General features: G+C 36.1%; 1 protein-coding gene across 2 annotated transcripts; it reads left to right on the top strand.

Moving 5' to 3' along the window:
* The first annotated feature begins 4712 nt into the window (after positions 1–4712).
* On the top strand, positions 4713–9775 carry LOC130459203 (squamosa promoter-binding-like protein 13A). 2 transcript variants are annotated; one of them, XR_008918430.1, is made up of 3 exons: positions 4713–5981; positions 6765–6937; positions 9641–9775. XR_008918430.1 is itself a non-coding variant. In XM_056826425.1 (2 exons), exons 1-2 carry the CDS (start codon positions 5764–5766, stop codon positions 9738–9740), a joined length of 318 nt encoding a protein of 105 aa, XP_056682403.1. In that variant the 5' UTR covers positions 4717–5763; the 3' UTR covers positions 9741–9775. The 2 variants fall into 2 exon arrangements, 1 of the variants encoding a protein (XP_056682403.1); XM_056826425.1 differs by lacking the exon at positions 6765–6937 and having other exon boundaries at positions 4717–5981.
* The last annotated feature ends 1890 nt before the right edge of the window (positions 9776–11665 follow it).

Here is an 11665-nt window from a genome sequence, read left to right as displayed (position 1 = left end):
AGATTTCACCTTCTACGAGAGTTCGTTGAAAGAAAAGAAGTCGAGATAAGCAAAATTGGAACTGATGACAACATATCAGATCCATTAACTAAACCTCTGCCGCAGGCGAAGCACAACTCGCACACTGCAGCTATGGGAATCAAGCATATTGGAGAATGGCTTTGATGTCTCTGTTTAATGTTTTAAAGTTTTAGAGTTTAAATCTTTGTAAAACATTATTGGTTAATCATTCACAATAAATGAAATAAATTCATTTTTCCATTTAATTTGTGGTTTATTAAATGATGAGTCCCTTCAATTTGACGATATATTCAAGATAGACTGTCAGGACCAGTCCTGTGACTAAGAAATGTCTATCAAGTGAACTTGAATGTCAAAGGTTGAAAATGGTCCCTAATCGGAGTTTTCTATAAAATTGGACGCATAGAAAACGTTAGACGATTAGAATGCAAGATGACTAGTAGTTCTGTTTCTTGAACTGTGTGGACATGGCAATGTCATAATCATTTGCATAGATACTTACTTTGGGAAGACTAGTATCGGACAAGACCTATGAAACTTTACTGTAAGAGATGAAAGTCTGTCATAAGTAAATTTCATTAAATTATTAGACACTAAATCCTCAATACCTGAGTGATTTGAGATTACTTGTTTGAGAACTGGTTGCTTTGACGTTGACCAACCGTCGCACCGTAAAAGGAGGCTATAAAGGCAACGCTCAGGTAATCACCTATCAAACGAAGTCTAATCTCAAGATCGCAAGATTGGGATTGTCCTCCCATAAATCGGGATGAGATGCTTAAAAGTTGTACAAGGCCACTCGGAGAGCTAGAAACTGTGAAATGCATGGCCGTGCTCGGATGAATCATAGGCTATGATTATCTGTTTATTTGATCAGTTAAACTCTGAAACCGAGGAACACCTCTGGACGTAATAAGGATGACAACTCTTACCTTATGTTCAAGAGCAAGCATCGAGCGACAAAGGAATTAGGAAATGCACACTTGTCCCTAAGGACAAGTGGGAGACTGAAGGAAATAATGCCCTTGGTCCAAGTATGCATTCTATGTTAAGTCTAATAAATGCGGTTCAGTATTAATTAACAAGTTAATAATTCAGTGAGATCAAGTGAGCTGAATGCCTAGCTAGAGGCCGCTTCAGTTCAAGTGGAATTAATGATATTAATCCACAGCTTACTCTTGACTGAACCCGTAGGGTCACACAAATAGTACGTAAACGGATCAAGTATTTAATGGCATTAAATACTCCATCTATGAATATTCGGAACCGACGGATCTTGGTTTCAGTGGGAGCTAAGATCTTCACAGGCAAGAAATGAATACTCCGGAAACGATGATATTGCCGGAAACGGAAATATGGATCGTATCGGAAATATAAATATTATCCAAGTCGTAGATGTTGCCGGAAACGGAAACATGGTACGTATCGGAAAATATTATCGGAAATGGAAATATTGCCAGAATCGGAAATATTGCCGGAAACGGAAATATTGTCAGAATCGGAAATATTACCGGAATCGGAAAATAATTCCGGAAACGGAAATATTAAATATTTGTTCGAAACGGAAATTAATTCCGGAATCGGAAATATTAAATATTGTTCGTATCGGAAATGAATTCCGGAATCGGAAAATTTAATCGGAAGCGCATCGTACGAATAAGCATCGGACGAGGCCTGCCGGACGAGGCCCAGCACGAAGCCAGGCCATCGCCCAGCAAGCCAAGCGCGCCGCACAAACAGCCACGCCAGGCCCAGCGCAAGGCCAGGCCCAGCAGGCTGCGCAGCGCGCACAGCACGCGCAGCGCACAGCGCGCGCGGGCGCTGCGTGGGCTACTGCTCGCGCGCACGCATGGGGCCCATCGTGGCAGCCGTGCGTGTGTGTGCAAGTGTTTGTGTTCGTGCACGTTTCCTAAAACATGCAGAGTTCGGTTAATGATTAAATTCCTAATTCTATTTGATAAATTAATTAAATTAGAGTTCTTGTAGGATTCTAGGTTTAATTAATTTGTATCTGAATAGGATTTCGATTCCCTTTCCATACCCCTATAAATATGAGGCTAGGGCTCACAATTTATAACAAGTTTCAAAGTATTCAAAAGTGAGTTTTTTGAGAGAAAATTAAAACACACATCTTGCTCATAAAAGTGCCGAAATTTTCTAGTACCTTAAGGGCGATTCTAGTTGGTCAATCTTAAGGCGGATCCGGACGTGCTGTGGACTATCTACGGAGGGACGACACTTGGAGTCCTAAAGACTTGTTCTTGTTCGGTTCGGGCGCAGCTAGGGAGGGCACGCAACAAAGAGTATGCATCTAAATTATGCTATATGATTATGTGTAAATAATATGTTGTCCTGGGTTAATGGTTGTTTCCGCATGATCTATGTAATGTCATATGTATCATAACCTAACAGTTTACATCAAATTAATTTAAGAGAACCAATAACTGATGTATAAATAAACGTTGACAATGACTTTGAATCGGTAGAGTTTGTTTATTGGATTCAAAATAGTCATAAACCCACAATAGATATTCATCCACAAAAAACCCACACCATAAATTGGTCATTGTAAACAATTCGATAAATCAATGGTTGTAGCGGATATTATGCTTGCTTAATTACTGCAATAGGAGCTTTTGGCTATGTGGATGTACTTCCAAATGAGCATTAAGGGTGAACACACCGACAAAAGATGTGTCTCAAAGAGTTGCAGATCGGGAAATATGGATTTACTTTTTTGTTTGCACATCTGTAATTGCACCATCTACAATATTTCAAGCAAAATGTGTTTTTTTTCTTTGATGTTATCGAAAATTTAAGATTTTCAAGTGGGTTATATCTGTAATATTTTGACTCTTTTTATTAATTTGGTTCTATATGTAAAGTTTTGTATAATTGGAAAGTTCGATATTTTTGTGTTGCTATTTGGTGATTCGTTGAACTAGGAGTGAGTAATGAAATGGAATTTCGACCCCTCTCATGATTGAGGCTTTGAGCTATGACCTTTTAGAGAGGGGCAAGTGCAACGATATGATATTTCTTTATTCTACCGTTTTTTTTCTTTGGTAATTGTGGCCTTGTGAGAAATGTTTGGGTGACCCTAAGGGTTTGCAACCCTCAAGATACATATAACATAAAATAATATATTAGTGTAATTAATATGAGAGAGAAAGTGTTGCAATTAAGGTAAGTTTCAATGCATTTGTAACCAATTAGAATTCAATATTGAAAGAGTAACCAACCCTTAGGGTCACTCTATCATTGTCCCAGTTTCTTGCCTTGCTAACCATAATATGGTGAAAGATGTGATATTTTACACAAACTTAAGAATCACATTTTTTGTAATTTATTCTTCCTCAGATGACATAATTCTTTAGCCACATTTGTCAATGCATCATTTTAAACAATAATATTTTTACTTACAGATAAGAAAAAAAATCAAGAAGTTGATATTTAAAAATATTTATTGAGACAAATCTAATAAGACCGCGCATAATATATTTTTTCTTAAGTATAAATCACAAAATGAAATCAAAGGAGCTTGTAGGAATGGTGTCAAAATCAAATTGTATCATGTAATATAAGAAACGGAGGAAATAGTTACACTAGAATTTGAATAGAATTTTAAGTTTTAATGTGAGATAGAATAGAATGTTGATATTTTTAGTGTTACTAGTTGTTGGATCGTGCGCTAGCGCGCACGATACCCCAAGGTATACAAAATTATTTTTGTAAAAATGTTACTTAAAAGCTAGGAACTTACAATTTATGGTAAATGCTAGAAATGATATGTTAAAGTTAGATGTTGGATTTACATGTAACAAGAAATAGAAACCATATGCGTTTTAATTGATAGTTCGAAGATACAATATATAGGAAATTATACCCAAAGAAAACAATACATTTTGTATAGCAATGGAAGGGTGAAACCGTAAATGCTCTATTGTTAAGAATAAGACAAAATAAAACAAAGAAGGAAATGAGGGGCATGCACGTAAATGCACTATTGGGTGAATAGTAATCAAAGTATGAAGCTTTATAAGTGTTAGGATTCAAATGATACTCCGTATGTTTTAGTTGTCTATGGGTGACTGATACAAATCTATATTTATAGGCAAGATGAAACCAATATAACTAATTATATATAAAATAAAAAAGTAATCTCTATTATTTTGCTACTTATCAGTCCGAGTCTTTTCTTTGTTGTGTTTTGATGTAATAAAGTTGAGGTTAAGAGATTTCAATTCTTTTTAGATGTTTGGTCGAGTTTGGTACATTATTGCATAATGGCGTAATGCATATAATACGTGTTAGATATTCAAAATGATAGCCAAAGCCCTAAACAGTATAACTTTTTAAGAGTGACAAAATCAAATTTTGTATACATACCCGTTCATCGAACGGGCCAAAAAGCTAGTTTATAACTTTTGGAAGCCCTTTCCGTCGACCATTAGCTTTGCTCGTAACATGATTTTTAAAATCTTTAAATTATTAGGTGCACTCGGATGTCCCTTACACCCAATGATATTTTAATGCTTATTAGTTGTCCCTCTCACATCCTAACACTTGTAAAAGCAAGGAGTTGAGATTACTATTCCTACAATAGTGAAGTTACTATAATACTCCCAATTTTATGCACAATTTTTTTTGTCTTGTAGCTTACAGAAAGTGTATTTATGGTTTTTCCCTTATCCTCTCTTGATGATATCACGTCCTTCATCGCTCTGCTTCCTTCTCATTCTTCATTTCCATTTTTGAGCCCTAGGTCGGGTCTTTGAGAATTTCCACATCTGATCTATCCAAACCATCTCATTTATTCGATTTCAATGGAATTCCAGGCATTTTCTTCTTGTCTTCCATCAATTTATGGTTTTTTAGAATTTTCTATGTCTATGTATTTATATTTTGATTTTTTGGGTGTTTGGTATTTCAGATTAGGCTTTACAATTTCTATCATCTAATCCTATCCTATTCTATCTCATTCTTTCGACTTTAAAGGAATTTCAGGTGCTTTTCTCTTACTTCCCTCAATTCCTGATCTTTTTTCGAACTTTCTAGGTGTGTATTTAATTTTCGAATTTTTGGGGGATTTTGAAGCTTCAGATTAGGGTTTACAATTTCGATCATGTAAATATATCGATGTTTTTGGGGGGTTTTGATGTTTCAGATGATGTGAATTAATTGAATTACTCCGTATTGGAGTATCCCTAACCGGAGATTTGGAGATTAGTTTGTGTTTCTTAAAATTGAGGTTTTTATATTAAGATGAGTAGTATTGGTGAAATTTTAGCCTTAATTTTCCTAGGTTAAAATTTAGTTCACTGCTTCTTGAGAAATTCCTTTAATCTGTGCAACCTCTTCAAGCAAATAGTTCATCAACATCTATGAGGTCTTTGAGGTGATTTCCCTAAAATAACATGAAATGGGAGTATACGCTTAGCTTTTCTCATTGTCATATTAATTTCATTTTGTCACATTTTCAATACAGGAAGATAAGAGTAGGGAGGAAAATTTTTGGGAATGAGAAGGTTGTTATATGGGCTATAATCTTTTAAAAAAATTACAGTGACAAGGCTGAGTTGGAGAAGAGAGGGTTTTCTACTATTTCAGCCATTTTTGGGTTCTCAAGATTTGATGCAGGGAAGTCAGAAGGGGAGAGCCTTGTTGATTTGAAACTTGGAAGTTTGGGTGACATTGTAAAAATAATTTGCTAACAACTTGAAGGGTCACAAAACTTCTCTTATGGACCCATTTTCATCAACAGCTGGATCATCAAAGAGGCCCCGAACACCGGGTGGTAGCAGTGGCCAATTGGTTGCACGCTTGGTTGACAGGGGCAAGGTCGACTTTAGTAAATGTCGGGACTACCACCGACGTCATAAAGTATGTGAGATGCACTACAAGATCCAAGAGTTACAATTGGAGGGTCAAGAACCATGGTTCTGTCAGCAATGCAGCAGGTAAGTAGTCTTCTTGATTTATATTGTTTCTTTGTAGAAATGCTTAGCTGAATTTTGATGGAGTCTTTGCTAATTATGTCGCCTTCAAGCTCACTAAGGTAAGATTCGGCTGTCCGAGTAAAAGAGTTGATTTCTGGTTATGTTAAAAACATTAAGAACTACGATAAACAAAGCAAATTAATGTGTTCAGATTCCTCTCAATAGCTTCTGATCTGTTAGCTACTACCAAATTGCTGATACTTAAAGAATTGCTTTGTTTGAATGATTACAAATGTAGAAATAATTGAAATAATTGTTATTGTTATGTACAAATTGCTTGTTACTAGTACATTTTTTTTAATAATCGGTTAATTAGAAGCCCATTACTAATAATGTATCTTTTGTATTTATGGACTAGTATTAGTAACGAAATTATGTTACAGTAGTTATTGTTAGTGTTTTTATCATTATGGTGTTAACTGATTTGCAAGTACTTGACTGTGGGCTGATATCAGGGTTTTATTAGTTGTATTTTTTAATTTTTTCTTTAAATTATTATCGTTTTTGGTGAATTTGTGAAATGTTGGGTATGTTACAGAAAAAATGTTTCTCCCTTTAAAATGGAAGCTCATTTTAGGGGTTTGGATTTTAAGGTTTTATTTGCAATTAAGGTTTGCTAAGTTTATCTCGGTGTTGCTGTGTTGGATTGGATTAGATTGAATATTCTTGTTTGAAAAGAAATATGTAGAATTTAGGACTTGATAATTGTTGAGTTGATTCATTATACATTCTTAATACATGAAGGAGCATATTCCACGTCTGGCAATAAACTTAAATTATCTAAACAAGTTGCTCAAGGAATGTGGTTCATCGGGGAAGCACCCGAGACCTCCATTTGCAATGGTGAAGTATGGACCAAAATGTTTGCGATATCGATAATTCACTAGCGTCCACAACTAAGGACTCTTTGATCAATGGTAATGACTTTGAAAGCTCCATTCCAATTATTTGTCAACTTTTTGTTATTAACTTTTGTCTTTTGAATTTGCTAAAATTAATTCTGACTTAAGGAGCTTGACCGTCTTCATGTAATGCCATTACCTTTTGAATGGGTTTCTTTAAATGAGTAAACTGATCAATTATATTACAGAATTAATTACAGATGACAAGAAATTAGATGGTTAGATGGGATATTTCTTCAAAAGGATGACCCAAAGGTAGTTGCTTTAGTGCAACAAACGAAGCTACTTTACTCTTTTGCAGTTAAAGTAAACATGGATAAGACAAAAAAAGTCTTGACAATTCTTGGAAAGAAAGGACTCTTCCTAACCCAAAATGCTCATATTTTATGTTGGTTCAATAATATTATGTCTATTATGTTGGTACTACAAAATTTATTTTGTAAAGGCAAAAAGAATAAGGAGCTCGTATATAAAATAGCGGTTGTGGATATGCAGCTTGATGATTACAAAGCCTTGGTAGAGGGTTTGAGTAGATATAAAAATCTCTTATGATTAGCAGTTTATTTAGTATCTTTGATTTTTTTTTCAAATGATCATGTTTTTCGGGTGTTTTTTTTCTTTCTGTTGCTAAATCAGGGTACTTTGTTTAATTTCGCATGTTTTTTTTGGGGGGGGGGGGGGGGGGGGGTTAATGATGGGCATGGAGGAAGAATAGAGGCATAGTTTGTAGCAAAGAGTTTACACAAGAATGTGATTGAGATTCTTGATAATTATATTGGAAATATGGCTAAGGAGGAAGTAGTAAAATCTACTTATTTTAAAACAGATTTGGAGCAGGTAACTTTTTTGGCACAAATTTCTTTGTTAATTATCTGTTATATGCTAAATTTAAAACTAACTTTTATTATTATTGAAATGATTAGGGTGCTTGTAATGATTGGAAAATTGTGATTGCTGCGAACTTTGTAGTGCTTGATGCTTAATATGCATAATTCTGGGATTTTCTTGAAATGAAGAGTGGTTAATGTAAGTTGGAAGTAAGATATTAATAATGGTAGAATGAAGGGTAGAAATTTAAGTATTTTTGGTGTATACTGTACTACGAAGGAGTGAAAAATAATCTAATTTTTCTATTTCCTAATCACTGTCAACTTCTAATTGAGTATGGATTCTAATCATGGGATAGTTAGTTTGAGGATACAATTAAAAAGCTAGGAGCTGATTGGTGATCACCAAGGAACATTTTTGGTACAAGTAGTCGACGTCGAGCTAATTTCTTGAGGAGGGTGTGATCAGGATAATGGGGTTTGATTTTGGTACAAGAGTAAAACAAGTTTTATGGATGCACCTTGCTTAACTTTATTTTACAAGCATCCATAAAAACTGTTTGATTCTTTGTGGCACTAGTTCAGGTTGTGTTCGTGATTTGATTTTGGTTAGTTTTCTGGAAAAATTTAACATTTTGAGAATTAGGGATTTCATAGAACTTAATTACTGGTTTGTATTTGTTACATTAAGAAGGAGAAGTAGTTAATCCCAGACGACCGCGTCTTAACAAAGAGATAACAACGAAAATTTTAAGGGTCGTCATCGATAACAATATGTATGAGTATGTTGATGTTCTATCTTTGAGGGTTTCGTAATAATTGTTGCGTTTTTCTGTCTCGTGGTTGATCAATGACTATGTCGGCATATTAGATCTTTTTAAGTCAAAAGTAATCAAAAGTGACTGTAGTCCCTATATGTTTGATGTCTCCCCGGGGTGACTGTTATGGGTTTGCATCTTTTTATTAGGTGTCTCCCTGGGGCGTCTGCTATGGGGTTTGAATGTTCTTATTATAGTAATTTTAGCTGGGAATAAGTTTGTAATTCTTGTTGCCATGAGCTTATTAGATCGTAGAGGTTTAGTAGAGAACATTTTAACTATGAGGACCTGATGCTTATAATCTCCCTTATAGTTGGTTATGTACCAAATCTTTGTTAAATGAGTGCTCTTGTATCTCTCAGATGTAGATTGGTAAAATGTTAAATGAGTGCTCCTTATGCAACGTGGCCTTTATTTTGTTTGAATTCCTCATATCTAAACAGGGGGATGAGATTGCGCCGGGTATGATAAATTAGTGTGGTGACTCTTAGATCATCTTCATTAATGAGACTCAATTTCGGTCTCATAATTCTTTTGTAACTACTCTTTGAGATTCCATGGGTGAGTTTCAAAATATATTTTTGTTTTTAGAGACTAAAATATCCAATGTTGAGGATTTTATGTGTGTCTCTAAAATTAATTCCAAACTGAGCCTTTAATGAGGTTATTCACTGATTCTTTTATAAGAATCTAATGTGTTTATTCAATAATTTTTTTATAAGAAAAAAACCTTTGTTTAGATTGGGAAATATTGAAAAAAGTTTTCAAATTTGATAACTACTCTCGATTTTCAGCTAATTTGACATGTTTTGTTGGTTACTTTTAATTGTATATTTTGGGTTTACTGCTAAAGCTTGATTTTCTGTTGCTTTAACTTAAGAGCTGCTGAAGGACAAACATTAGCAGCACGAGTGGAGCTCAGATAGGATTGCAGAGTGTTAAACTTTCATGGTCTCGTAGTCCAGTAGCTAAACATGTCTGCTTGTTTTACTTTTGAGCAATGTGAATGGATTTGTTTTGCATGTTTGATTTTTCTTTTTTGACAAACATATCTTCTTTCTCCAACTTTTCAGGTTCAACATGGCCAGGGGCATTGGAACAAAGCATATGGATATGGCCTATGGGTATCCGCATGGGGGTTATGATGCCAATGGATATGCGACAGGAGCCTGAATCGAATCAGAAAGCAACCTAAACTGGTTCCGACTGTTAGGTTATGATACATATGACAATTCATAAATCATGCGGAAAAACCATAAAGCCAGGAAAGCATATTATATTCACATAATCATTTAGCATAGAATTGATACATACATGTTGTAGCGTGCCTTCCCTAGCTGCGACCGAACCGAACAAGAACAAGTCTTTAGGACTCCAAATGTCGTCCCTCCGTAGATAGTCCACAGTACGTCCGGATCCGCCTCAAGTTAGACCAACTAGAATCGCCCTTAAGGTTACTAGGAATTTCGGCTAGTGTTTGCAAGTGTATGGTTAATTTTATTTCAAAAACTTACCCTTTGAATACTTCAATCGTACCCGCAAATAATGACCCTAGGCCCTTATTTATAGAGGTATGGAAAAGGAACTGGAATCCTATTAGGATACTAATTAGTTAAACTAGAATCCTAGTAGGACTCTAACTAATTAATTTTATCCTTTTAGGATTAGGAATTTAATCATCAAACAAATCCTATACAATTTAGGTTTCGTATGTGAACACAAACTCTACACGAGCATGACCAACGAGCGTGCAGGCCATGCCCGCGCACAGCCCACACGGCCGCTCAGCCCACGCGAGCAGCATCACAGCTCGCAGCCCATTGCTGCGCGCGCTGCGCGCGCTGCCATGGCCTGCTGGGCCTGGCCTTGCGCTGGGCCTGGCGTGGCCTTGGCTGTTCGTGTGGCGTGCTTGGCTTGCTGGGCGATGGCCTGGCTTCGTGCTGGGCCCTCGTCCGGCAGGCCTCGTCCGATGCTTATTCGTACGATACGCTTCCGATTAAATTTCCGGTTCCGGAATTCATTACCGATACGAACAATATTTAATATTTCCGATTCCGAAATTAATTTCCGTTTCGAACAAATATTTAATATTTTCGTTTCCGGAATTATTTTCCGATTCCGATAATATTTCCGATTCTGACAATATTTCCGTTTCCGGCAATATTTCCGATTTCGGCAATATTTCCATTTCCGATAATATTTTCCTATACGTACCATGTTTCCGTTTCCGGCAACATCTACGACTTGAATAATATTTATATTTCCGATACGATCCATATTTCCGATTCCGGCAATATCATCGTTTCCGGAGTATTCATTTCTTGCTTGTGACGATCTCAGCTCCCACTGAAACCAAGATCCGTCGATTCCGAATATCCATAGATAGAGTATTTAATGCCTTTAAATACTTGATCCGTTTACGTACTATTTGTGTGACCCTACGGGTTCAGTCAAGAGTAAGCTGTGGATTAATATCATTAATTCCACTTGAACTGAAGCGGCCTCTAGCTAGGCATTCAGCTCACTTGATCTCACTGAATTATTAACTTGTTAATTAATACTGAACCGCATTTATTAGACTTAACATAGAATGCATACTTGGACCAAGAGCATTATTTCCTTCAGTCTCCCACTTGTCCTTAGGGACAAGTGTGCATTTCCTAATTCCTTTGTCGCTCGATGCTTGCTCTTGAACATAAGGTAAGAGTTGTCATCCTTATTATGTCCAGAGGTGTTTCTCGGTTTCAGAGTTCAACTGATCAAATAAACAGATAATCATAGCCTATGATTCATCCGAGCACGGCCATGCATTTCACAGTTTCTAGCTCTCCGAGTGGCCTTGTACAACTTTTAAGCATCTCATCCCGATTTATGGGAGGACAATCCCAATCTTGCGATCTTGAGATTAGACTTCGTTTGATAGGTGATTACCTGAGCGTTGCCTTTATAGCCTCCTTTTACGGTGCGACGGTTGGTCAACGTCAAAGCAACCAGTTCTCAAACAAGTAATCTCAAATCACTCAGGTATTGAGGATTTAGTGTCTAATAATTTTTAATGAAATTTACTTATGACAGATTTTCATCTCTTACAGTAAAGT

Source organism: Spinacia oleracea, chromosome 4 (genome assembly GCF_020520425.1).
Source record: "Spinacia oleracea cultivar Varoflay chromosome 4, BTI_SOV_V1, whole genome shotgun sequence".
NCBI classification, from domain to species: domain Eukaryota; kingdom Viridiplantae; phylum Streptophyta; class Magnoliopsida; order Caryophyllales; family Amaranthaceae; genus Spinacia; species Spinacia oleracea.
The sequence above is the reverse complement of the archived record's forward strand: the minus strand, read 5'-3'. Positions and strand labels throughout refer to the sequence as shown.

Excerpts from the sequence above, each read along its gene's own strand:
- LOC130459203 (XM_056826425.1), top strand. The coding sequence starts at position 5,764 with ATGGACCCATTTTCATCAACAGCTGGATCATCAAAGAGGCCCCGAACA. Across the intron at positions 5,982-9,640 it reads TTCTGTCAGCAATGCAGCAG|GTTCAACATGGCCAGGGGCA; the intron begins GTAAGTAGTCTT and ends CCAACTTTTCAG.